This window comes from Triturus cristatus, chromosome 1_2, assembly GCF_964204655.1.
Source record: "Triturus cristatus chromosome 1_2, aTriCri1.1, whole genome shotgun sequence".
In the NCBI taxonomy this organism is placed as follows: domain Eukaryota; kingdom Metazoa; phylum Chordata; class Amphibia; order Caudata; family Salamandridae; genus Triturus; species Triturus cristatus.
The window spans coordinates 889,931,956-889,957,247 of record NC_140580.1 but is presented as its reverse complement, the minus strand read 5'-3'; the positions used below and the strand labels follow the sequence as shown (position 1 = coordinate 889,957,247).

The window sequence follows — 25,292 nt, the reverse complement described above, 5'->3', positions numbered from 1 at the left end:
AATGAATTGACATTCAGTGAGCTAGTTGTACATTTTAGCAGAGTTGCCAAGAAGCAAATGGTCAGAGTCTAAACTCCGACAGTTCCTCCTCTGAACATGATGGGCACGTGGCATGGTATTGCTGGGGAAGCTTGCGCTGCTGTAACAGAAGGTCCGACCTGCAGTTCTATACATAGATAAGGTGACCAGACGTCCCGGTCTTCGAAGGACTGTCCCGGGGTCCGGATCTTTCCTTCATTTTAAACACATGCCCCGGTTTTTTTTAACAAAAATCAGTTCATCCTGAAAGGAGAATTGAAAGGTGTGCTCTCGTTAAGTAAATTGTGCTTTTCTTCCAGGCTGCGCAGGAGTTCGGCTGCATGCATGCTGCAGCAGATAGGGAGACCGTGGGGATGGAGGGCAGAGGTGTTCCGGGATAGCAAAAAAAATAAATATATATATATATATATATATATATATATATATATATATATACATACATACATACATACATACATACATACATACATACATACATACATACATACATACATACATACATACATACATACATACATACACACACACTACTGGCGGTCGCCAGTAGGTAGTTATAGTTAGGACCACGTTTCCATAGGAAAACCTCAACATTCTATTTTGAATAACTTTGGCGCCGGTCGACGAATCCTCGCGAATTTCTCAAAATAGGTGGGGCGCTACGCTCCCCTCCTAACCTGAAAGTCTCGGGGGGATCCGTCAAGCGGGGGCTGAGATAAAAGGGGGGTCCCAAAACGCGTTTTTCCCATGCATTTTTCCATAGGACCTTTAGAACGAGCTACAGCCCGAACGGCTGAACAGAATTACTCAAAATTTGGCAGAGAGGTAGTCCCTAGGTCAAGGAAGTGCCTTTTGTAGGTTTGGTGTAAATCTGTTCAGTAGATTCTGAGAAAATAGCCTTTAAATCAATATATATATCTGAGCCCGCTTACGGTACGCTTACCGTACGCTTACGGTAAGCGTACGGTGGCGTGCGCGAGCGCGATTCTGATTGGCTCTTAGATCTTAGTAAACATTCGAAGCGGCCGAAACCAGGAAGCGGCGGCCGCCATTTTGTGTATTTCACTCTGAAAAAAAAGAGTGAAAACAAGGAAAGGGGGCAATGAGGAGAGTTACAGACCCCCTAACATTTGTAAGGGGGTCAAAGAAGGACAGAAAAGTACAAAGAAAACATTTATTGATTTTAAAAAAAATCACGGGGTACGCGTACGGTAAGCTTACGGTAAGCGTACGGTAGGAAAAAAAAAAAAAAAAATGAAAATCAGATTTAAGTGTTTAGATATTAGGGGGCTCTAAAAAGAGCCGTTGTGTTTATGAAATGATTTTTTAGTGGTACCTACAAGTAAGTACCGATGCAGAGTCTAAGGTTCAAGAGGAAGACTCTGTTCCCTTCATCATTGAAGTGCACACCATCTCCTCTATAAATGTCTTGCATGTCATAACGCAAGTTGTTGTGGTAAATGGCACCCATACCATAGTCACGGAGGAAAGCAGAAACAGATTTGTTGACGTGCTTTCTTGCTTTGTCATCGCACCGCGTGCCCACCGTGCGTGCACGGCACTAACTGCGTAAAGTGGGCGCCCCGCGTGCTCACTGTGCGCGCACGGTGCGCGAAGCGCACCGTGCGCGCACGGAACGAACTGCGTTAAGTGGGCGCGCACGCCACGAATGGCGTAAAGTAACTTAGCATTTAAAAAACCGTACAAATTCACTGAAAAAACCATAGGTTTCACACACGTTATAGTTAGGAATTAGCATTTAAAAAACCTTGCAAATTCACTGAAAAAACCATAGGTTTCACACATGTTATAGTTAGCGGAAATTTTACTGATAAAAAACCAATGAAATTCCCCCGTTATAGTTAGTGCAGGCAACTATAACTCACGCGACCGCAATCTTGTGGTGATGACATATGTGTCTTTATGAAAAAAAAATATTTGTAATATATGTATAGCTAAAAATGTATGGAAGAAGACATGGGCAAATAAGTGTCTAAATACAGTATTAGCATCAGCAGAGGATTGCGGTCGCGTGAGTTATAGTTGCCTGCACTAACTATAACGGGGGAATTTCATTGGTTTTTTATCAGTAAAATTTCCGCTAACTATAACATGTGTGAAACCTATGGTTTTTTCAGTGAATATATATATATATATATATATATATATATATATATATATATATATATATATATATATATATATAACCTACTGGCGGTCGCCAGTAGGTAGTTATAGTTAGGACCACGTTTCCATAGGAAATCCGCAACATTCTATTTTGAATAACTTTGGCGCCGGTCGACGAATCCTCGCGAATTTTTCAAAATAGGTGGGGCGCTACGCTCCGCTCCTACCCTGAAAGTCTCGGGGGGGATTCGTCAAGCGGGGGCTGAGATAAAAGGGGGGTCCCAAAACGCGTTTTTCCCATGCATTTTTCCATAGGACCTTTAGACACAGCTACAGCCCGAACGGCTGAACAGAATTACTTGAAATTTGGCAGAGAGGTAGCCATAAGGTCAAGGAAGTGCCTTTTGCAGGTCTGGTGTAAATCTGTTCAGTATTTCCGGAGAAAATAGCATTTAAAAGCATATATATATCTATATGCGCGCAGGGTGCGCGCACCGTGCGAGCACCGTGCGAGCACCCTAACGTGCGCGAGCGTAATTCTGATTGGTGGTTACATGTTAGTCAACGTTCGAATCTGTCGAAATCGGCCGCCATTTTGTTTGTTTTCAGTGCGAGAGTGAAAAAGGAAGGTGGCGAACGTGAAAAGGGGGCAGGGTAGAGAGTTCCTGACCCCCTAGCCTTTGTCAGGGGGTCCCTGAAGGACCCCGAAGGCAAAAAAAAAAATTTTTTTTTTTAAAAATCGCGGGGGTGCGCGCACCCTGAAAAACACAAAAAAAAAATTTTTTTTTACAAAAAAAAAAATAATTCGCAGGGTGAAAATTTTTTAATACGTAGTTTATTGTAAAATAAATATATAAAAAAAATAATACATAAATAAATTAGCATTTAAAAAACCGTACAAATTCACTGAAAAAACCATAGGTTTCACACTCGTTATAGTTAGGAATTAGCATTTAAAAAACCTTGCAAATTCACTTAAAAAACCATAGGTTTCACACATGTTATAGTTAGCTGGACATTTCACTCATAAAAAACCAATGAAATTCCCCCGTTATAGTTACTGCAGGCAACTATAACTCACGCGACCGCAATCCTCTGCTGATGACGTCAGATATTACATCACTGATGACATATGTGTCTTTCTGAAAAATAAATATTTGTAATATATGTATAGCTAAAGATTAATGGAAGAAGACATGGGTAAATAAGTGTCTAAATACAGTATTAGCATCAGCAGAGGATTACGGTCGCGTGAGTTATAGTTGCCTGCAGTAACTATAACGGGGGAATTTCATTGGTTTTTTATGAGTGAAATGTCCAGCTAACTATAACATGTGTGAAACCTATGGTTTTTTAAGTGAATTTGCAAGGTTTTTTAAATGCTAATTCCTAACTATAACGAGTGTGAAACCTATGGTTTTTTCAGTGAATATATATATATATATATATATATATATATATATATATATATATATATATATATACCAGTTTATAGTTAGGACCGAGTTCCCATAGGAAATCTGAAAAATATATTTTTAATAACTTTGGTGCCAGTTGACTTATGTTCGTGAAATTTTCAAAACTAAAGGGGCGCTCCGCTCAGCTCTTACCCTAAAAGTCTCGGAGTGATTCGTCAAGCAGGGGCTGAGAAAAAAGGGGGGGCCCAAAACGCGTTTTCCCCATGCATTTTTCCATAGGACCTTTAGTCGAAGGTACAGCCCGAACGGCTGAACAGAATTACATGAAATTTGGCAAAGAGGTAGTCCTCAGGTCAGGCATGTGCCTTTTGCATATATGGTGTCAATCTGTTCAGTAGTAATTCCTGAGAAAATTGCAGTTAAAAGTACATAAATATCTATATGCGCGCACCGTGCGCGCACCAAATGTCCGCAAGCGTAATTCTGATTGGTGGTTAGATGTCAGTCAACATTCGAATCGGTCGAAATCAGGAAGTGTCGGACGCCATTTTGTGTGTGACAGTGAAAAAGAAAGGTGGAGAACGTGAAAAGGGGTAAGGGTAGAGAGTTCCTGACCCCCCTAGCCTTTGTCAGGGGGTCCCTGAAGGACCCCGAAGGGTGAAAAAAAACATTTTTTTTTTTTTTTTTTTAAATCGCGGGGTGCGCGCACGGTGCGCGCACCGTGAGAAAACCTTTAAAAAAAAAAAAACATTTTAAACTGTTTATAAGTTTATAGAAGATATTAACTATGCTGTTCAACTTTATCCAAATTCAAAAAAAAAAAGCTGAGCCATTCCATATTACAGGATACAGTCAATCTATAACTATATACATAGGTAGTTTATTGTAAAATAAATATATAAAAAATATAATAATACATACATAAATTAGCATTTAAAAAACCTTACAAATTCACTAAAAAAAACATAGGTTTCACACACGTTGTAGTTAGAAATTAGCATTTAAAAAACCTTGCAAATTCACTTAAACCATAGGTTTCACACACGTCAGTTAGGAATTAGCATTTAAAAAACCTTGCAAATTCACTGAAAAAAACCATAGGTTTCACACACATGTTATATAGTTAGCTGGACATTTCACTCGTAAAAAACCATTGAAATTCCCCCGTTATAGTTCGTTCAGATAACTATAACTCGTGCGACCGCCACTCTATCACAAGGATGATGTCATCAGTGATGTCATGTGAGATGTCATCAGTGATGTCATGAGTGATGTCACTGACCATGTCATGAGTGACGTAATATGTGACGTCATCAGCAGTGGATTGCGGTCGCGCGAGTTATAGTTATCTGAACTAACTATAACGGGGGAATTTCAATGGTTTTTTATGAGTGAAATGTCCAGCTAACTATAACATGTGTGAAACCTATGGTTTTTTCAGTGGATATATATATTATCTACTGGCGGTCGCCAGTAGATAGTTATAGTTAGGACCGAGTTTCCATAGGAAATCTCAAAATTCTATTTTAAATAACTTTGGCGCCGGTTGACGAATCCTCGAGAAATTTTCAAAACTAATGGGGCGCTCCGCTCCTTCCCTGAAAGTCTCAGGGGGATTCGTCAAGCGGGGGCCGAGAAAAAGGGGGGGTCCCAAAACGCGTTTTCCCCATGGATTTTTCCATAGGGACTTTAGTCGCAGCTACAGCCCGAACGGCTGAACAGAATTACGTGAAATGTGGCAGAGAGGTAGCCATAAGGTCAAAGAAGTGCCTTTTGCAGGTCTGGTGTAAATCTGTTCAGTATTTCCTGAGAAAATAGCATTTAAAAGCATATATATATCTATACGCGCGCACCGTGCGCGCTGGGTGCGCGCACCCTGCCGTGCGCGAGCGCAATTCTGATTGGTTGTTAGATCTTAGTAAACATTCGAATCGGTCGAAACCAGGAAGTGTCGGCCGCCATTTTGTCTCTCGCACTCTGAGGGGGTGAAAAACAAAGGTTGAGAACGTGAAAAGGGGGCAGGCTGGACAGTTCCTGACCCCCTAGCATTTGTCAGGGGGTCCCAGAAGGACCCCCAAGGGCCAAAAAAAGTTTTAATTTTTTTCACGAAAAATCGCGGAGTGCGCGCACGGTGGAAACGGAAAAAATTCTGCGAACGTTGCGCACCGTGCGTGCATGGTCAAAACTGCGCAAAGTGGGCGCGCGGTGCGCGCACGGTAAAATTAAAAAAAATATATATATATATATTAATAACTTAGCATTTAAAAAAAAAGTACAAATTCACTGAAAAAACCACAGGTTTCACACACGTTATAGTTAGGAATTAGCATTGTAAAAACCTTGCAAATTCACTTAAAAAACCATAGGTTTCACACATGTTATAGTTAGCTGGACATTTCACTCGTGAAAAACCAATGAAATTCCCCCGTTATAGTTAGTGCAGGCAACTATAACTCACGCGACCGCAATCCTCTGCTGATGACATATGTGTCTTTCTGAAAAATAAATATTTGTAATATATGTATAGCTTAAGATTAATGGAAGAAGACATGGGTGAATAAGTGACTAAATACAGTGATGTAATATCATCAGCAGAGGATTGCGGTCGCATGAGTTATAGTTGCCTGCACTAACTATAACGGGGGAATTTCATTGGTTTTTCACGAGTGAAATGTCCAGCTAACTATAACATGTGTGAAACCTATGGTTTTTTAAGTGAATATATATATATATATATATATATATATATATATATATATATATATATACACGCGCACACGTTTACTATTTATCTATATATGTGTGCATATTTTTACAAGGCTACACAAAATCAGGCCAGGCATAAGACTATGGCTAAAGGGTGTTACTCTTACTTTTATGTTTGGTCTGTCCCACTTTTTCCTTCTTAAAATCAGGAAATCAGGTGATCCTATGCATAGAGTGGTTTTAGGAACACTAGAATTCACACACCACTTGGGAATCGAGTTCTACATAATAAAATACAATGTTCACGGATGCTGCTTGTTCCCATCGTCCACGTTTATAAGTATAGTTACATTTGTCTTTATGAAAACAAGTATTTTTTGTTTTTTCTCAGAAACTAGCCATGCATTCTGGCATGGATTACGCCATCATGACTGGTGGGGATGTCGCCCCCATGGGGCGGGAGGGTGTGACTGCCATGCACAAGGCCTTCGACTGGGCTAACACCAGCAAGCGAGGGTAAGTAGTTTTCTCTTTTTCTCTTCTGTACTTTGACACCTTCATCTAGCCTTAAATCAACCTCAGACTGTATAGTGCTCTGATCTACAGGTGAGAAAAACCTCATGCACAACACCATCATCGAGCCGTCCTGTGGCATACAGCATTATAGCCCCTGTATTTAACCCAGGAGTTAGCACCATAATGTAGACATGTGCTGATAACAGTTCACATCTTCAAGTACAGCATCATCACTGAGCCCATGAGCCAGTCCTGCTGTGTAGCCATCCCTGTTGCATAGTACCTTAAGCATATGTTGTGCAAACCCTTGGTGCAGAGCATCATTACCAAGCCACTAGCTGACTTCCATTCATGACACCATTGCCAGCTCTTGCACTGATGCCACTGCACAGCACCGTCACCAAGCATCTGCTTATGATGCCGTCACAACTCATGAACCGGCCTCCATGCTTGGCACCTTCACTGCTGTCTGACCCACCAATTGCACAGTACTATTACTGAACCTCTGAGCTGACTCCAGAGCCTAGTGCCATTATTGAGCCCCAGAGCGAAACCCATCACTGTTTGCTTAGCAGTCCCCAGTGGGTATCACTGCCACTGAAACTCTGTGACCATGGCCTGATCCATGCATAGCTTTATCTCTGCCCTCTTGAGCCAACCTGTGCAATCAATCAATCAATCAATCAATCATGGGTTTGTAAATCGCAAGCTACTCACCCAGGAGCGAGTCTCAAGGCACTGACAGTCTTCAAGCTTTGAACTGATCCCGGTTCTTCACATCCTCATCTAGCTTGGTGTTGATCCCATTCAGCCATGAGCACATCTAGTCATATCACCATGATGGAGTATCTGAGTCACCTCCATTGCATACCAACATCCATCATCAACCCCCAGAGATACTGTCTGAACACAACATTTCTTGCGCAATAAACATTTTGTCTAAATATGGGTATTTGACTTCTTTACATGACCGTCTCCGAGGCCCCCCCCCCAAGAGAGACCCCACCCCTCCCAAAACCTATCTTGCAGGGGGATTTTGTACTATTCAAGGAGTTCTGTTTAACTATACATGCTGCAGTTAGGCCACCAGAAACCAGAGAACCACTCCAGTGGCCTACGTTGAATAGAAATTGAATATGTATGAGAAGTGGAACACTCAGGAGACAGAAATGAGGACTACTGATCCGTAAAAATGAAATACCTTTGATTTGTGAGGGTTTGTTCGCACTCAACATTTATCTAAATACTAGTTTCACAGAAGTTTACATCATTAACATGAAATACAACCTAATTAATCAAATTTGCAAATACATTCATTAAACGGTCTTAATATTAGTCTCTGTTGATAAATTGACATATGCGTTTCTGCGAATTGATTTATTTGTCTAAAGTTCATTCTGCCTTGTTATTTACACAAGAGCACAGGATTTATCCACTGTCAACACTTGATTCACCCTTGTACAGCTGGTAATCATAGGGCTTTTTCCAAGCAAGATATATTTTTATGATGACTATTAGCGTAAAGAATTGAAAAAAACGTTATAAAGTTTCATGCGTGATGAACCACAAAGTGAGTCACGATAATTTGTGACACTAAAATAGGAAATACAATAGTTGAGCAAGAGGTACAGTGCTCAAATAGTGAACAGAAGTGGATGGGGATCTACAGTGGCAGGAGGCGAGTGCACCTTTAGTCTTCCCGAATTATCACTGTAATGAGACTAAGTGCGGGTCGGTACTTCATTATGAAATGAAAATATATGGGCAGTTAAGTTTGATTTCCTTCCTAAGAAGAAAGGGATCAGTCCCATGAGTATTGATTGCTGAATATGTCTGCAATTTGTAGTTGTAACTTTGGTATATAAAGGCTACTGGGTCTGGTTTTAGTTGTAGGGAAAAGTTGGGGTAACTGATTATAGTGTAATTGTACCTGCGAAGAAGCCTGATGGACCGGTCTTTGAAGTTTGAGAATTCGTTTCTGGGAGTAAAGGAGAACAAGTGATTTTTGAGTATGTGCAAACAGAGCTTGATAATGAGGAGAGAGAAGTGTAGGGTCCATACGTACCAACAATTCAAGAAAGGGAATGTCTGAGGTTCTTCGTGTATTGAGCAGAATATTCTGTTGTTATATCTCCCTTAGGGGTTAGTCTGATTACGTCCTGAGTAACTTCGCTATCTGGATATGTGCTGAAATTGGAGGAATGGGGTGATTCACTATCCAGTATTGGGATAAAGTCTAATATGTTACAAAAAAGTTATGTGTTTGCCAAGTCGAGTGAGGTTGTTGAATATCATATTAAAGGAGCACCCAGAGTTTTGTTTTAACACCAAAATGGACATGTTCATCCTATCCGCTTCTGGTGCCCTGCCCTGTAGCATGTAACATGTGTAGTGTTATTCCATTAAGAACAAGGATTCCAATCCGCCTGCTAAAGAGTGTGCAGTCTACATATTGCGATATCACCAGAAGGTTGGCAAAAGACAAAGGGATTTAGTGCTTCTTTTTTTATTATTATTATTTTTTTATTTCCCAATTCAGGTAGCATTTAAAGTAACATAAAACGACATACAAAACAGGTATCAGTGCATAACAGTACATCAAGGAAGGACTAGCTTTTAAAAAAAATTCAGGTAGTTAAAAATCAACATTAATAGCAGCAAGGATAATTTTAACAACAAAAAAGAGAAAGTGCAAAGGTGATACATTTCCATCCTATCGTAATACCTCATATGAGTGTGGCCTAAGAATGAGAAATAACTTTCTTTAATCTTTCATATAATCCATCACGATACCCCATATTTCTAAGCCCCATTTTTTCTTCTGCACACCTTGCAGAGCATATAAACTATGTTCCAATTGAAATATACTAAAACATCTAGCTCTCCATTGTTCAAATGTCGGGGCCTCTTTTTGCAACCACATGGATGCGATACATAGTCTAGCAATCGCTGTTGTTAAAAAGATTAAATACCGTATTTTATATCTTGCCATTGCACTTGTAACTCCAGAACCCATCCCTAATAAAATGTCACTCATTGAGAGTTTAACATGAATCTTCGAAATTTCATAAAGAAACCTTTCAATATATAAGAAGAGGTTAGTTAATTCTTTACATGAATAAAAAATATGGACAATATCAGCATCTTCGCTACAACATCGAAAACATTTTCCATCGTTTCCAGCTCCCCATTTAGCCATTTTAGCCGGTGTGTGATATAAATTAAACATTGTCTTATAATATTGTGCTTTCAAGTTAACAGACCGAAACACTTTAGCGGCCACCTCAATACAATCTTCCAGATTGATATCTATAGTCCCCAACCTATTTCTGATTATGTTTTTCTAGATCATTCGGCTGTGGGAGTTGTAATAAACTATAAATAGTCCCGATACGTCCATTCTTCCTAATTGCTTCTAACAAGGGGTTGGATTCGAATTCCCCCCCCTCTGTTTCAAGAGAAAGTAACGTAATTGTAAATATTTAAAGAATTCCTTACTAGCCAATCCATGTTTTTCCGCTAGTACCGACAATGATGACATAACGCCACACACATATAAATCCCCAATAAATACTATTCCTTTCCTGCGCCAGCTATCTACCACCCTGCCCCATAATATCACTGGGAGTAGTGCAGTTGCTGCCGTTGGTGTATAACATGTAATTCTCCCAAGCCTATGAGATTTCCTTACTACTCTCCAGATCTTATAACCAGGATTTAATACCTTAAATTTGGTTCGTTTGTAATAATTAAGATCAAATGACAAAAAAAGGCGATTTTTAACCTCAAAACCAAGCAAAATTTGATAAATGGATGGAAATTCCGCTTTGTTCATAACCTCCTCTCCAGATAAAAGTATTCTCATATTTCGCAGCATACAAGCAGAATAATACAGGGTAAAATCTGGAACAGCCCATCCACCTTTCTCTCGTGGGAGTGTCATGTATCGTATGGCTCTACGAGATTTCCCTTGTGCCCATATAAATCGTGCACATACTGACTGTAGCTTTTGTAGTTGCACACCGGGTTACTTCCAGTGGTACAGATCTAAAAAAATATAACACTTTTTGCAAGATTACCATTTTTATGATATTGCAACGGCCCACCAAAGACAAATGCAGACACTCATAGCGATCTAACTGTTCTTTAATAACGCTGGTGATGCCAGCCCAATTAGTATCCACTAATGATTTTAAACAAGTGCAAAGCTTTATCCCTAGATAATTAACTTCCGTCATGATTCTTGAATCCATGTTATCTGGTAGATTAAGGCTCAAGATCTGCGTTTTGGCTAGATTTAATTTATACCCTGAAACTATTCCATAACTTGTTGCCAGGCGTTCTATCTCACGCATAGCTACCATTGGGTTAGATGTTACAACCGCAATGTCATCTGCGTAGGCTAATACCTGACAGCGGTCCTGCCCACATACCATAGGGTCAATCCCGGGGGTATCTAGGGACACCCCTGCCTGGTGCCTCTGGCTATAGAGATCGGCTTGGATTCAGAGCCTGCTATACATACTTTAGCTATGGGAGATTGATACAAAACCTGAATTGCTTCAATAAAGCCCGGATTGAAGCCTAGATTGAAAAGAACAGCCCAAAGAAAGTCCCAACCCACCGATCGAAAGCCTTCTCGGCATCTAACAGGATAAGGCCAAATTTAGAGTGTTTTGCGTTGGCCCAATCAATCATTGTGACTACCCTGTTTATATGATTAGTAGTACCTCGGCCGGGTATAAACCCGTGTTGCCTGGTCGATACCAGCGATGAAATAACTTTCGACAGCCGGTTGGCCAAAATCTTGGCATATACTTTGCCATCGGCATTTAACAGTGAGATCGGCCTGTAAGATCCCGGAAGATTGGAGGGCTTATCTTTCTTTCTAAAAACAATTATGTTTGCTTCTTTCCAGGATAGGGGGGGTGCCCCCTGTTGAGCACAAAGCATTATGTCCAGTAGATCCCTTTTCATTTCATTAAAGAAGGTTTTATAAAACTCCAGGGGCAGTCTATCCGGCCTAGCAGCTTTACCACTGGGGAGACTATTGACTGCAATTTCTAACTCTTCCATAGTTATATGTCTATCCAAAGCCGAGGCCATTTGCATATCAAGTTTAGTGGTGCAGTATTCTTGTAATAATGCTTCCCCTCTGGGCCTATCAGTAGTCTCAGCTGAGTAAAGTTTGCTAAAGAAATTATGAAATACCATGAGGATTTCTGTGGGAGTTTCCCTTAAGAAGCCTTGTTCATCGATAATGTGGTCTATCCGTTGTGCTCCTTCCTTGGCACGCAATCTCTGTACCAAACGGCGCCCCACAGCCTCCCCATATTCATAGCTGTTCTCGCGATTTAGCCTATGTTTTACAGCAATATCCTTACTCCAGTGAAGATTCATTTTAGCTTTGCATCGAGCAACTTCCGTTTGTAAAGCAGTAATATCAGATCCAGCCCTAATCCCATGTGCTAATTTATCCTCTGCCAAAACTAACTTGGCATATAACTGCACTATTTGTTTAATCTGTTTTTGTTTATATAACCCTACACTCATGCATTCCCCCCATATGCCCGCTTTCAGTGAATCCCAGACCATCCCAAAGGGAGCGGAGTTGCGATTAATGGACAAAAATTGTATGATCCATTCCTTCATATGTAATACAAATGCGTCATCTAGCAGAAGCTTTCTGTCAAATGTGAAATTTCTAACTTTGACCAAAGTTCTCACTGCTGGGATATTTAATACTAACGGACCGTGGTCTGCTGAGATTCTTGGCGCTACATTCATTGAGACCTGATTTACCAGTAAAGGGGGGAGAAAAAAATAATCTAATCTAACCAATTTCTGATGGGGATGTGAAAAGAACGTATAGCCTGGTTCTGAATGGTGTAATACAGCCCACGCGTCCACAAGGCCATGGTCTAAAGTTAAATTGGATAGTGCTTTAAAAACGTTTGGCTTCCTTCCCTTGTAGTTGTTTATCCCTGCTTGTAACCCTTGTGGCTCAAGATGGATATTGAGATCCCCACAGAGTATCAAGGGAGTTGGCCATGAGGTAAGTTCAACATTGAGCTCCTCCAAAATTCCAACCTCGTCCAAGTTGGACCCATATATTGAACAGATTGTAAAAATCTTCGAGTCTATTGTGACCCCGGCTATGACCCAACGCCCTTGTTTATCGGACATTGCTCTACCAGTGCCTTGTATTGTGTCCTTAACCAAGATTGCCACCCCCCTGTTTGTAATAGATTGCTGTGTACAAACCAGAAGGGACAGTCCTAGCTCTGATAGCACATGTTTCTTGCCCCAGGTAATGTGGGTTTCCTGAATACATAATATATCCGGTTGCAACATTCTAATCTCAGCGGCTACCCTCTGACGCTTCCCATAAATATTAAGGCCACATACATTTAACGTGCAAAGCCGCAATCCTGGATTCCTAAAACTACCTGCCATAGCAAGTCCTTGTCTTAAACCTATTAAGCATCATTAAGTTGTGTCCTAATTTAAGTTTACCATGAATAGTTTTTTTATTTTTCACCCTTAAACCCCCACAGCCACACCCTCCCAACCCCCCTCCCTTGACACCCACCCCCAATGAGGCCTCAGCCGAGACCCCATTCCCATCCCCCCACACCCACACTCACCCAACCCCCATCCCTTGACACCCACCCATCCCCATCCCCAATGAGGCCTCAGCCGAGACCCCATTCCCACCCAACCCTCCTTCCCCCTCATTGAGGCTTTAGGACCAATGGTCCCAGGGATGAGTCGAGCCCCAGCTACCCCAGCCGGGCCCCAGAGACAGAATAATCTAAACAGTATATAAGCACCATATAGCACAAAACCAGATACGCAGGGGAGAAAGAAAAAAAAAGCTCAAAACCTACATAAAGCGCCAGTATTGAGCCGGCGAATTCCTATCTTTATAACCTTTACAAAGAGTGCAAAAATGTTTTAGCCGCCGCTTCTGAAGTGAAGAACCGTGTTTGATCCTTACTAACTACTTTCAGTTTGGCGGGATTTAATAGATATGCTTGGGCCCCTTTATTATGAAAAGGTATAATAAGCTGTTGTAACTGCCATCTAGTTTCAACTGTGAGCGGGCAGTAATCAGGACGAACGAAAAACTCAATACCTTTACCAGACTTCTTTCGGTCAGGGCGGGCTAGATCATATAAAGCCTCTCTCGCTAGAAAGTTGTTGACAGAGATTAGAATAGCTCTGGGGCGAGAGGTATTCTGACCAGGTCTAGCTCGTTGGATAAAGGGGAATCTATGAGCTCGCTGTATCTCTGTTTTCCAGTCCCATTGGGTTAGGGTGTGAAAGGCTTCTGTAAACAAATCTATAATAAACTGTCGCACATCAGTCCCTTCCGACCCCTCCGGAATGTCAATCACGCGTAGATTGTTCCTGCACAGCCGATTTTACAGGTCGGTTAGTTTCCACAGGGTATCATCTTTCGCCGAGCTTAAGGTCTCTGTAGTGATTTTCTGGGCAGCTAGCTCGTCTTCCAGGCTAGAAACTCTTGCTTCAGCCTCCGTAAAGCGAGCCGTAAATTCCGTGCAGGATTTTTCTATGCGCCTCAGTGTTCTGTAGCTTGCGACATGCCCCCTGCACCCTTTGGCCTTCCGCCCTGGTTTCTTCCCTATGAGCCCTTATACTTTGGAATATATCCACCAGTGAAACGCTTTATGCACCATCTAGAGGGCTCGCAGCCATGGCACCTGCCGCGCCAAATTGCGAAGTAAATGAATAGTCCCAGTGTAATTTCTCTGCATCATCATCCGAAGTAACGTGAGCGATTGACCCCCCTGTAACCATCCTTTTTACGTACAGTCTGGGGACTCTTTGTCTACCCCATCACTCCACTTTTCCCCTTGGCTCTCGCTAGCCCGGTAATCGCTTGTCTTCGTCACTAAGCTTTCGCTGTCTGATAGTTCAAACTCCCCGTCAGCAACGTCTGACGAGTCTGATAAAGAAAAAAAATCGCCAGAGTCCATGTCTTTCGCACCATCACAATTTAAAGGACCCCTGGGCTCTGGTACTTTAAATAGGTAGTCTGGTATTTGATGGGCGACAGGAGCCTGAGTACCCATTACATTGACTATATCAGCGAGTGCTCCATCCCCTTTGTTCTTTTCACTACCAACTTTAATCACCCCGTTCTCGCCATTCAATGGTGCTCCTAATGCTGCACTTTCAAAAATAGTTCTAGCGCTGGTTTTGTCTGCATTTATCAGTTCAGTCTGTAGCTTACCCACGACCACATGTTCTGGCATTTTTTCAAAAATTGAATCTCCATTCAGTAACCCCTGAGAGAGAAGCTTTAAGCCTGCTATTTTACTTTCTTCTACATTAGCTTGTAGTGGCACAGCGTTTTTCTTGGGTTTGCTGGTGAAAATTGTAGGGACAGTGGGGATGGAGCGCTTACCCCCTTCAGTCTTCCTCTCCCCTGGAGTCATGGCCTTCCCCTTGGCGTTTCCTCCTGGCGGTATGTTGCCGATGCCTACACCACCAGCTGTCTTGCTCTCCGCTGTTCCTCTGGCTCAACCACGCCCAGCCTTCTGCGGCATCCTCAGAGCCGCGGCTACGAGCTCACGGCTAACACGTCGCGGCCGCCCTGTACACCAAGCCTGTGTCCGGAGCCTCCTTGCCGCCAACAGCAGTGAAATCTGCCGCACAAGAAGCCAGAGCATATCGGCACCCCAGCCGGTGAGTCACTGCATATCCTGGTGCTTACAGTGAGCTAGTACTGCGCCGCCGTCATTCCGCTTCTGGGAGCTGCGAACTCACACGGCCATTCTTACGGCCGCCATCTTGCCTCTCCGTCCATACCGGGATTTAGTGCTTCAAGCACATGAAAACCTGGAATGGGTTATAGTAATATCTAGATAGGTCCAACATCTTAGAGTATGAAGAACCCATGTGATAATAAGATAGTGGTTATTGTATGAGTCAGTTGTTTTACATTCAATGAATGTTTAGTAATTCAGGTAAGTAGGTTGGTGTCATGTTAACAGGAGGTACATGATACTGTTACTCCCCCTAGTGAATCTATCTCAGCAAGTGCATTAGTATGTCTTATGACAAATAAATGGACTACCATCCCCAGCCCTTCATTAACGTCCTACTATCCCTCATCAGGGAAACATATAATAGACATTCAAATTAAGCTGGTAGACATGTAATGGCAACCAGACTATTCGCCTGCGACTTTTGATGTAACAAGCCTTCATGTTTCCATCAGTCATAAAGACTGCTCACTGGCCATCAGGGAAGCACTGGTAACATGATGTGCTCACTATTAGAACTTGAGCAAATTATATTTGATATGTTAGATTGTTGTCTTTGTAACAGCGTTTTTTACATTCAATAAATAACTTGAACTCCAAATAGAAAAGATAGCTGGTGACAGAAAATTTGCTCCGCCATACGCAAGTATTTTTTAATCGTGAATCAACTAGGGGATGATGCATTTAAAGGATATCATCATGTGTGTGTGTGTGTGTGTGTATGTATGTATGTATGTATGTATGTGTGTATATATATATATATATATATATATATATATATATGACTAAATCACGGAGAACAGAATTTACTTGAACAATAGTTTGCCCACTTGATTCAAAATACCATAAATATCTGGCTCATGTCGTCAAGTGGTCTTTCTGGACCTCACAATATGTGTTGTCAACAAAAAAAAACATAACTAAACTACACCAAAAAACAAAAGCTGCCAGTTCCATTTTGGAAACCCACAGTTGCCAACCCTCCAGAAACTGTTAAAACGTCCCCAATGCTGGGCAGTTTACGGCCCAGAGTGCAGGGACGCAGGGAGGGGGGGAGTTGGGAGGGGAGTTCCTTTAGTGTTAAATGTTGTTTGTGTGTTTTCGACGGCCTGGTACTTTACTTCATGATGCATAGACATACTTTAGCGATATCTAAATGGGTGAGCAGCGAAATAAGGAAATCAAGCTCTTAAGTTGGAATGTCAACGGGTTGGGAGACAAAATCAAAAGAGGTGTAGTGTCCCAGTACGTCAAAAGACTTGCCCCTGACGTGGCCTTGCTCCAGGAAACGCATCTCATAGGCAACAATTGTGGAGCGTTGGCTAGGTGGGGATACAAGACGGTTGCGCATGCAGACTTCACGTCCAACTCGAGAGGGGTAGGCATACTAATGAAAAAATCCTTTCCACTGACTGTAGATTCCGCGTACTTAGATGACCGGGGGCGATATGTTGCTATCACGGGGACTTGGGAGGGCCATACCATAACCCTCCTCTCAGTCTATGCGCCCCCTGGACTACAAACAACTACCTTCAATGACCTTAGCGCCTTGTTACTTGGGTTGCCGGAAGGGCTCCTCATAATTGGCGGGGACTTCAACTCCGTTGTATCGGGTGAGCTAGATCGGCATCCACCCCGGGTGCTGCCCCTAACGGCGCAGTCATTCCCTGGTTTCCTCGATGCTATGGGCTTAGTAGATGTTTGGAGAACTTACCACATTGACAAAAAACAGCACACTTTCTACTCTAATGCTCACAATAGTCTCTCCCGCCTGGACTACGTTCTTGCCCCCGCCTCCCAGGTCACTAGCTTCCATGAGATCAGGCACCTTGCTAGGGGTATATCGGACCACTCCCCCCTATGGGCACACATCGTATTGGACTATAAACAATTAGGGCGTGTTGCCCCCATAAACGCTTGGCATCTCAAAAACCCCAAAATACGCAAAGCCCTCATTACAGCTATAGACGATTACTTTCAGGACAATGAGCACACAGTGGACTCCCCCCAGACACTTTGGGAAGCCTTCAAGCCGGTGATACGGGGTCAGGCCCTGTCCCTTATAGCGGGAGCAAAAAAAGAAAAACTAAAAGACATATCGGACATAGAGCAGGATATCTACCAACTAGAGCAGGGTGTAGACTCGGACCCCACACCTGACGTTGTTCATGCACTCCGACTCCGCCAAGACGAATATAGGGCTCTGGACACCGACCGCGCCAAACTAATGGCTCAAGAGCGACTAGGTCGCGTATATGACTTGGGAGATAAAACAGGGAAATTGATTGCCTGGCTGGATCGGAGGGAACGCGCTAGTCGGCTGGTCCCGTAGCTCAGGGGGACGGAGGGATTCGCCATAAAAGATCCACAAGATATAGCTAACAAATTTGCAGCCCACTATCACAAGCTGTATACTTCTGTCGCCCCACATACGACTGCAGACTCCTTGAGCTTGCTGGAGGACATCTCCCTTCCTGTCCTCCCTGAGGCGGATCGCTACTTCCTAGATAGTTCTCTCTCCGCTGACGAAATTGCTTTGGCAATACGAACGTTGCGCCCGGGCAAGGCTCTCGGCCCAAATGGTATCCCTATTGAGCTTTACAAGCTCCGCCCTGACAAATTGAGTCAATATTTGAAGTCCATGTATTCATCTAGTCTTGAGGAGGGGAGCTTGCCTTTGGATCAACGTCTGGCAACCATTGTCACCATACACAAAGACGGTAAACCCAGGACAGATTGCTTCTCCTATCGGCCCATCTCTTTACTCAATGCTGAGCCCAAAATCCTAGCTAAGGTGCTCGCCAACCGACTAGTGAAAGTTATCGGGGACATAGTCCACCCTGACCAATCAGGATTCATGCCGAGGCGAAACACTGCGTTGAACCTCCGCAGAGTCCACGGGGTGTTGGGTAGGGCCCATACCATACAAGAGGACGCAATCATAGTGTCGTTAGACGCCACTATGGCATTTGACACCATCGAATGGCCCTATCTTTTCGCGGTGCTAACTAAAATGGGTTTTGGCCCGACGTACATCAGATGGGTACAACTCCTCTACACCGAACCGTTGGCACAAGTAGTAGTGAACAACAAAAAGTCCACTTCCTTTGCCCTTGGTCGAGGCACCCGTCAGGGCTGCCGTCTTTCACCGCTGTTGTTCGCTCTGGCCCTTGAACCACTAGCTGCCTGGATTCGTAGGGACATGAGCATTCGAGGGCTGCGGTGGTCGGTTGAATGGGAAGATCGCATCTCCCTCTACGCCGATGATATCCTCCTCTACCTTGCCTCCCCCAAGAAGTCCCTGATTGTCGTATTTGACATATTGGAAGTTTTTGGACGATACTCTGGGTTCCGAGTTAATTGGCAGAAGTCCCTTATATATGTCCTTCGCGGGAACTCACCGCAACTGCCTCGGAATTGTCCGATCTCAATCGCTACTGAGGGATTTCAATACCTCGGTATATTTGTCTCCCTTGACCCCGCACTTCGCCGATCTCGTAACCTAGACCCGCCCTTGCAGCGACTTAAAAGTGACATCGTACATTGGAAGTCACTGCCAATCTCCCTATTAGGTAAGGCTGCATTATTCAAAATGATGTCCTTACCCCGTTTCCTCTACGCACTTCAAAATGCTGCTGATCCAGTCCCAAACTCGTATTTTAAGGAAATAGAAGGGCTCCAGAGGGACCTATTATGGTGCAGAAGACCACGCATTGCCTTGCCGAAACTAACGCTCAGTTGGTATGATGGTGGAATTGGGCTACCAGACATTAGAAAATATTACTGGGCTGCCCACCTTATAGCCATAAACCACGGCACCTATGGCCCCCCTGACACTCCGGGGTACCGGATGGACCGCCGGATTCTCCCTAACGGAGCCTTTGCCCGGGCTCTATACTCCAAGCCTGCCAAATACCCACTCACAGGGCCCACTAAACATACGGTAAAGATCTGGCATACTGTGACACAGTCTCTAGGATGGCCCAATAGATTAACACTCGCCACCCCACTCTGGGACTCACAAAAATTAGTCTATTTGGGAAACACCAAAGGTTTTAGCAAATGGGACCTTATCGGCATTTCAAGAATTGGGGATCTGTGGGGTCCAGGGGGAGTGAAACCGTTCAATGCTCTCAAGACCCAATTTTCACTGGCAGACTCTGAATTGTTTAGATCTCTGCAGGTTCGGCATGCGTTGCAGTCGGTGATTGTTAGTGGCTCCTCCTTACCGGACAGCTCCCCACTAGAGGACAGGCTTCTTGATGGGTACATGACTGAGCGTGCCATTTCACTGACATACAGGAAACTCATTAATGATGTGAGCGACCCACTGACCTTGTTGCGGGAGAAGTGGACAGCGGATGGGATTGAGTTGGACGATGAGGGGTGGCAGGAGGCGGTCTCCTCCCCTAAAACGGTCGCGATATCAGCGCGACTCCGGTTGGTGCAACTGAAAATTTTACACAGAGTATACATAACTGGGCCCCAGATGGTACAAATGGGAGGTCAGACAGATGGGTCTTGCAGACGGGGGTGCACAGTCCCAGGCATTTTCATGCACACCTTATGGCACTGTAGACATATTCAGGAATATTGGCGAAAGATACATGAAATTATTAGCAACACTGAAAATTGAGATCCAGCCGGAAGCCCCCAGATGCATCCTCAATATTTGGGAGCCGACAGACCTGAACCACCATGCCATGCAGTGGGTTACACTTGGTTGCATGATAGCAAAGAGAAATATAGCGCAACTCTGGGGGGCGGCACATGCGCCCAAAATCGCTGATTGGAAGAATGACCTTGATTGGTGCATGCACCGTGAAAAAACTGTATACATTGCTCGAGGCTGCCCCCGTAAGTGGTCCAAAGTGTGGGCCCCCTGGAACACATACCGTGGTAATATCTGTTCCCCACCCAGATTGTTGGAGGAAGATGTCTCCCTTGAAGTGTAATTCCTACTGTACAAAATTCCTGAATGCTTATGAACTTCTGTCTTGCTGCCGCCTATTGTATGACTCAGTGATACTAGGCCATGTTGTCGAATTGGTTTTAATAAAAAGATTTACACAAAAAAAAACGTCCCCAATGGAGGATTTCTGAAACTGGACATAATTGTAGTGAGGATATGATCTATGAATACACCATACAGGAAATCATACATTCACTAGCAACACATACATATGATACTGATCAAGAGCACTGCACAGCAAAATCAGTAAAAAATATTTAAGAGAAAATCTATCTGATAGAGACTTCTAGCTGCAGATTCCTTACCTTTGAACTTCCCAGGCATCAGACTGGATACGGAAACTTTTGCTACGCAATACCCCTTGCGTGCGACGTCCGGTGGCTCCATTCGGCTCCGCGTGACATTGTTGGCATCGGTTATGACATTGCGGTGCCTATGTAGGCACCACCCAGGTGCGTTGACGTAGGTTCTTTTCTTTCCGCGCCAGTTAAGTGCCGATTTGGGAAGAGCTACCCCTCTGCTGCTTTTTGGCAGGCTTTTTCTTGACTTTGGTCGAAAAATGTTTGGAATTGACTTCGTGTGTGAGGGATGTCTTCACGTAAGACCGGTTTTCAAACCATGCAGGACTTGTTCCTGCATGATGTCGATTACTGATCTCCACTGCGTATGTCTTTTGATTTCTCTAGCACGACCACGATACGGAGTTGTGTTCAGACTGTCAGGCGATGGCTCCGAAGACCTTGAGGGACCGTGCAATGAAGTTACTCGTGGCCCGGCAGTCGACACAGTCAAGCGAGACTCCGAGGAGGTTACGGTCCCGTTCGAAGAAGAGGAGGTTGCGTGGCCGCTCCAGGAGCCCTAAGTCCTCTTCCTTCCATTCGAGGTCCTCGGGACACTCAGGGAAGAGACACAATAAGAAGTCCAAGCGGACTTCATCTTCACTTCAACTGGCGTCCGTCATCGAAAGAGGTAAGGAGCACCGATGCTCTAGGCACGGTTCCGCGGAGTCGGAGTCGGAGCCAGAGTCTACTTCGTGCCTCCCCCCCTTTCCAGGAGCCGAAGCGACTCCCGCTCAAATTAAAGAATTTTACGAGGCCATGCACCGTGTATTTGAGCGGAACGATATCACTGAAGAGCCTTCTGGCCCCGCGGAGTCGGAAGAGGTGCCATTGGGTTCGACCCAGTCTGCATTGGCCACGACGCCGATGGAGCCGATCCGGTTCAACACCAGTCGTGCCAACGTGACCTTCCCCGTGTCAAACCTGAAGTCAGTGCCTGCGACGACGCCGAGGCCTGGGGTGAGCTCTCCCAAGCTGTCAAAGAAGGGAGGCCCAAAACTGCACTGTGTCCAGAACAGCTTCGGTGAAAGGGAGCGTCTGAGGAGGAGTCGGGCGTGACTTCAGCACGTTTATAGAGAACTCCAGCAAATGCAGGTGGGAGACGACTGCCTAGGATGAGGACTTCAACAGCCAGTCTTCGAGGTAGGGAAAGACCGATACCCCTAACCTGCGCAGATGTGCTGCGACCACCACCATCATCTTGGTGAACACCCGAGTGGCACTGATCTGGCCGAAGGAGAGCACGGTAAATTGAAAGTGCACGCAGCCTACCTTGAACCGCAGGTAACTCCTGTGGCCCGTCAGGATGGGAATGTGAAAATACGCATCCTGCAGGTCCAACACTACCATCCAGTCTTCCTGGCCTAGAGCAGACAAGACCTGAGCCAGAGTGAGAATTTTGAATTTCTCCTTTTTGAGGAAGAGGATGACAGTCCTAAGATCTAAAATGGGCTGTAGCTCCTTGTTCTTCTTTGGAATCAGAAAGTAGCGAGAATAAGAGACACTGCCTACTTCTGAAACTGGGACCCTTTCTCTAGCTCCCTTGGCCAAAAGAGCTGTAACTTCTTCTTGAAGCAATGTTGCATGATCCTCAGTCAGCTGTTCCGGACTTGGCAAAATAGTAGGAGGAAAAGAAAGGAAAGGCAGAAAATAGCCCTCCTGGACGATCTGCAAGACCCACTTGTTGTGGATCTCCAGTGGGGGAGATGATGAATTCTCCCACCAACTGGAGTAGTGTGGTCCTGCAGAATCAGCCTAGAAGTGCTTGGAGGCTGTGGCTGCTGGGGGCAATGTGGTAGACGACTTCTGGCCTCCATTCCGAGATCAGAATGCACCACGTCCACGTCCATGCACTGCTTGGGCAGTCTTTGCAGGACGGTGGCTATAGTAGGGCTGACGCGGCTGTAAACCCCTTCCGTTGCCACGAAAAGAAGACTGACCACGAGGAGCAGAGGAAAGGCCAAAGGATCTGGCCGTAGCACAAGAGTCCTTGAACCTAACCAGGGCCGAGTCTGCCTTTTCCCCAAAAAGGCGGGTTCCATCGAAGGGCATGTCCATCAAGTTAGCTTGGACTTCACCCGAGAAGCAAGTGGTACGAAGCCAGGCGTAGCGTCTCAGGGAAACCGTCGTTGAAATCGATCTGCTCAGTGAATCGGTCGTATCTAATCCACACCGAATTGTGAATTTTGCTGCATCCCTCCCTTCTTTGACAGCTTGGGAGAGCTCACCCCAGGCCTCGGCGTCGTCGCAGGCACTGACTTCAGGTTTGACACGGTTTTGGGCTTATCCTCCAAAGCGGCGAGTCCAGGATATTCAGGGTATGATTCCGATATTTCAGTCTCTATCCTGGAATTTGGTGAGACTGACTTTGAGACTGTTGGGCCTTTTGGCCTCCTACATCCTGTTGGTAAGACACACGTATGCGGGCTCTGCAGTGGGTCTTGAAGTTCCAATTGGCACAGGATCGGGGAAACCTCACTGACCTGTTTAGATCTCATAGGGAACTGCAAAAGATCTGCGGTGGTGATTAACGAACCGTGATTGGGTCAACGGAAGACCCCTCTCCCTTCCCCAACCGGACCTTACAGTCGTGACAGATGTGTCACTTCTGGGATGGGTGGCCATCTGGTAGAGGTGGAGATCAGGGTACACTGGTCTCCGGCAGAGTCAGAGCGCCACATAAATTTATTGGAGCTCCGAGCGATTAGTTTGGCATTGAAAGCATTTCTTCCCTCTGTCAAGGGGAAGCTAGTGTAGGTGTTCACGGACAACACCACCACCATGTAGTACTACAACAAGCAGGGTGGGGTGATGTCGTGGACCCTTTGTCGAGAGGCCCTATGCCTCTGGACATAGCTGGAACAGCAGGGCGTAACCCTAGTGGTTCAACACCTGGCAGGTTCTCTGAACGCCAGGGCGGACAAACTCAGCCGTCGATGCCTAGCGGATCATGAGTGCTGTCTCCTGTCGGAGGGGGCTTAAGGTCTCTTTCAGCAGTGGGGAGAATCTTGGATAGAGTTGTTCGCCTCCGAAGAGAATGCGCAGTGTCAGCAGTACTGAGCGCTGGAGTTTCCAAAGCGGCTATCAATCTGCGATGCTTTTCGTCACGAGTGGAGCTCAGGCCTGCTGTACGCCTTTCTGCCCACACCACTCCTACCCAGGGTTCTGCAGAAGATGAGGAGCGACCGGGCTCCAAGTCAGTCTTGTGGCTCCGGACTGGGCGAGGAGAGTCTGACATCCAGAGCTTCTGAGAATGAGTGTCGATCCTCCGATCTGGCTGCCCCTTCGGAGGATCTTCTGTCCCAGCAGCAGGGAACCTGTAAACTCTGCGCCTCCATGCGTGGAGATTGAGTGGCGACAGTTGCCTTTGATCTTCCTCCCCAAGTTTGTACGTTATTCTGGCTTCCAGTCGGCCCTCCACTAAGACGGTATACGCCTACCATTGGCAGAAATTTGTATACTGTACAGAAAGGTCCATTGACCATCTTTCTGCTTCTCTTTCTACTGTCCTTTTATTCATTATAACCCTGGCCCAGCAGGGCTCTGCCTTGGGAACTCTCAAGGGTTAATTTTCTGCTCTGTCTGCTTTTTTTGCAGGTGCCAGACCAACCCTCTCTTTTTAAATCTCCTATTGTAAATAGATTTCTAACGGGGCTGGCTCACTTTTTTCCTCCCACGCCCTTTGTTATGCATCAGCGGGACCTTATTTTGGTCCTTACTTACCTGATGTGTGCTCCCTTTTGAGCATTTGCACAATTGTCCCCTCTGGCTGCTGACAATCAAGACAGCCTTCTTAGTGGAGATTACATCGGCATGGAGGGTGAGTGAGTTGCAGGCGTTAACCAGCCGCCTCCCTATCTTATGTCCTTAACGGACAAGGTGGTACTTCGCACCGGGGCATCCTTTTTGCCAAAGGTTGTGACCCCATTCCATCTGGGTCAGTCCATCACTTTGCCCACCTTCTTTGCTCCCCTCTAAGAGGAGCGTCTCCTCCAACTGGACTCAAAAAGAGAGTTGTCGTTCTACCTTGATCACACAAAAGAGTTCCGAGGCAACTGTTTGTGGGGAACGTGGGTCAAAGAAGGGAAGGGAAGGGCAGGGCAGTGCTCTCACTGGGTCGTTCTCTGCATCATTATTTGTTATGCCTTGGCAAAGAAGCAGCCCCCTGAGGGGTTAAGAGCCCATTCCACCAGGGGAAAGGCTGCAACTACGGCCTTGGCTTGGAGTGTCCCAGTCCAAGACATCTATCAGGCACACATTCTCAAAGCATTACTGCCTTGATGGGCAAGTATGCAGGGTTGGACATTTTGCCCGTTCAGTCCTACTAGTCTTTTTAGTCTAATGTGAGTCCGCAACCCACCGCTGGGATGGGCTTGCTCGGGTA

The 25,292-nt window shown here is 44.9% G+C and overlaps 1 protein-coding gene across 1 annotated transcript in view; it reads left to right on the top strand.

Annotated features, from left to right (window-relative positions):
- The window catches only part of LOC146868232 (ATPase family AAA domain-containing protein 3-A), a 347,678-nt gene that overhangs the window by 197,383 nt on the left and 125,003 nt on the right, over positions 1-25,292 (top strand). Inside the window, exon 11 of the mRNA XM_085609537.1 lies at positions 6,679-6,803. Coding sequence (XP_085465663.1) covers positions 6,679-6,803 — 125 coding nt within the window. The remainder of the gene's footprint in view (positions 1-6,678; positions 6,804-25,292) is intronic.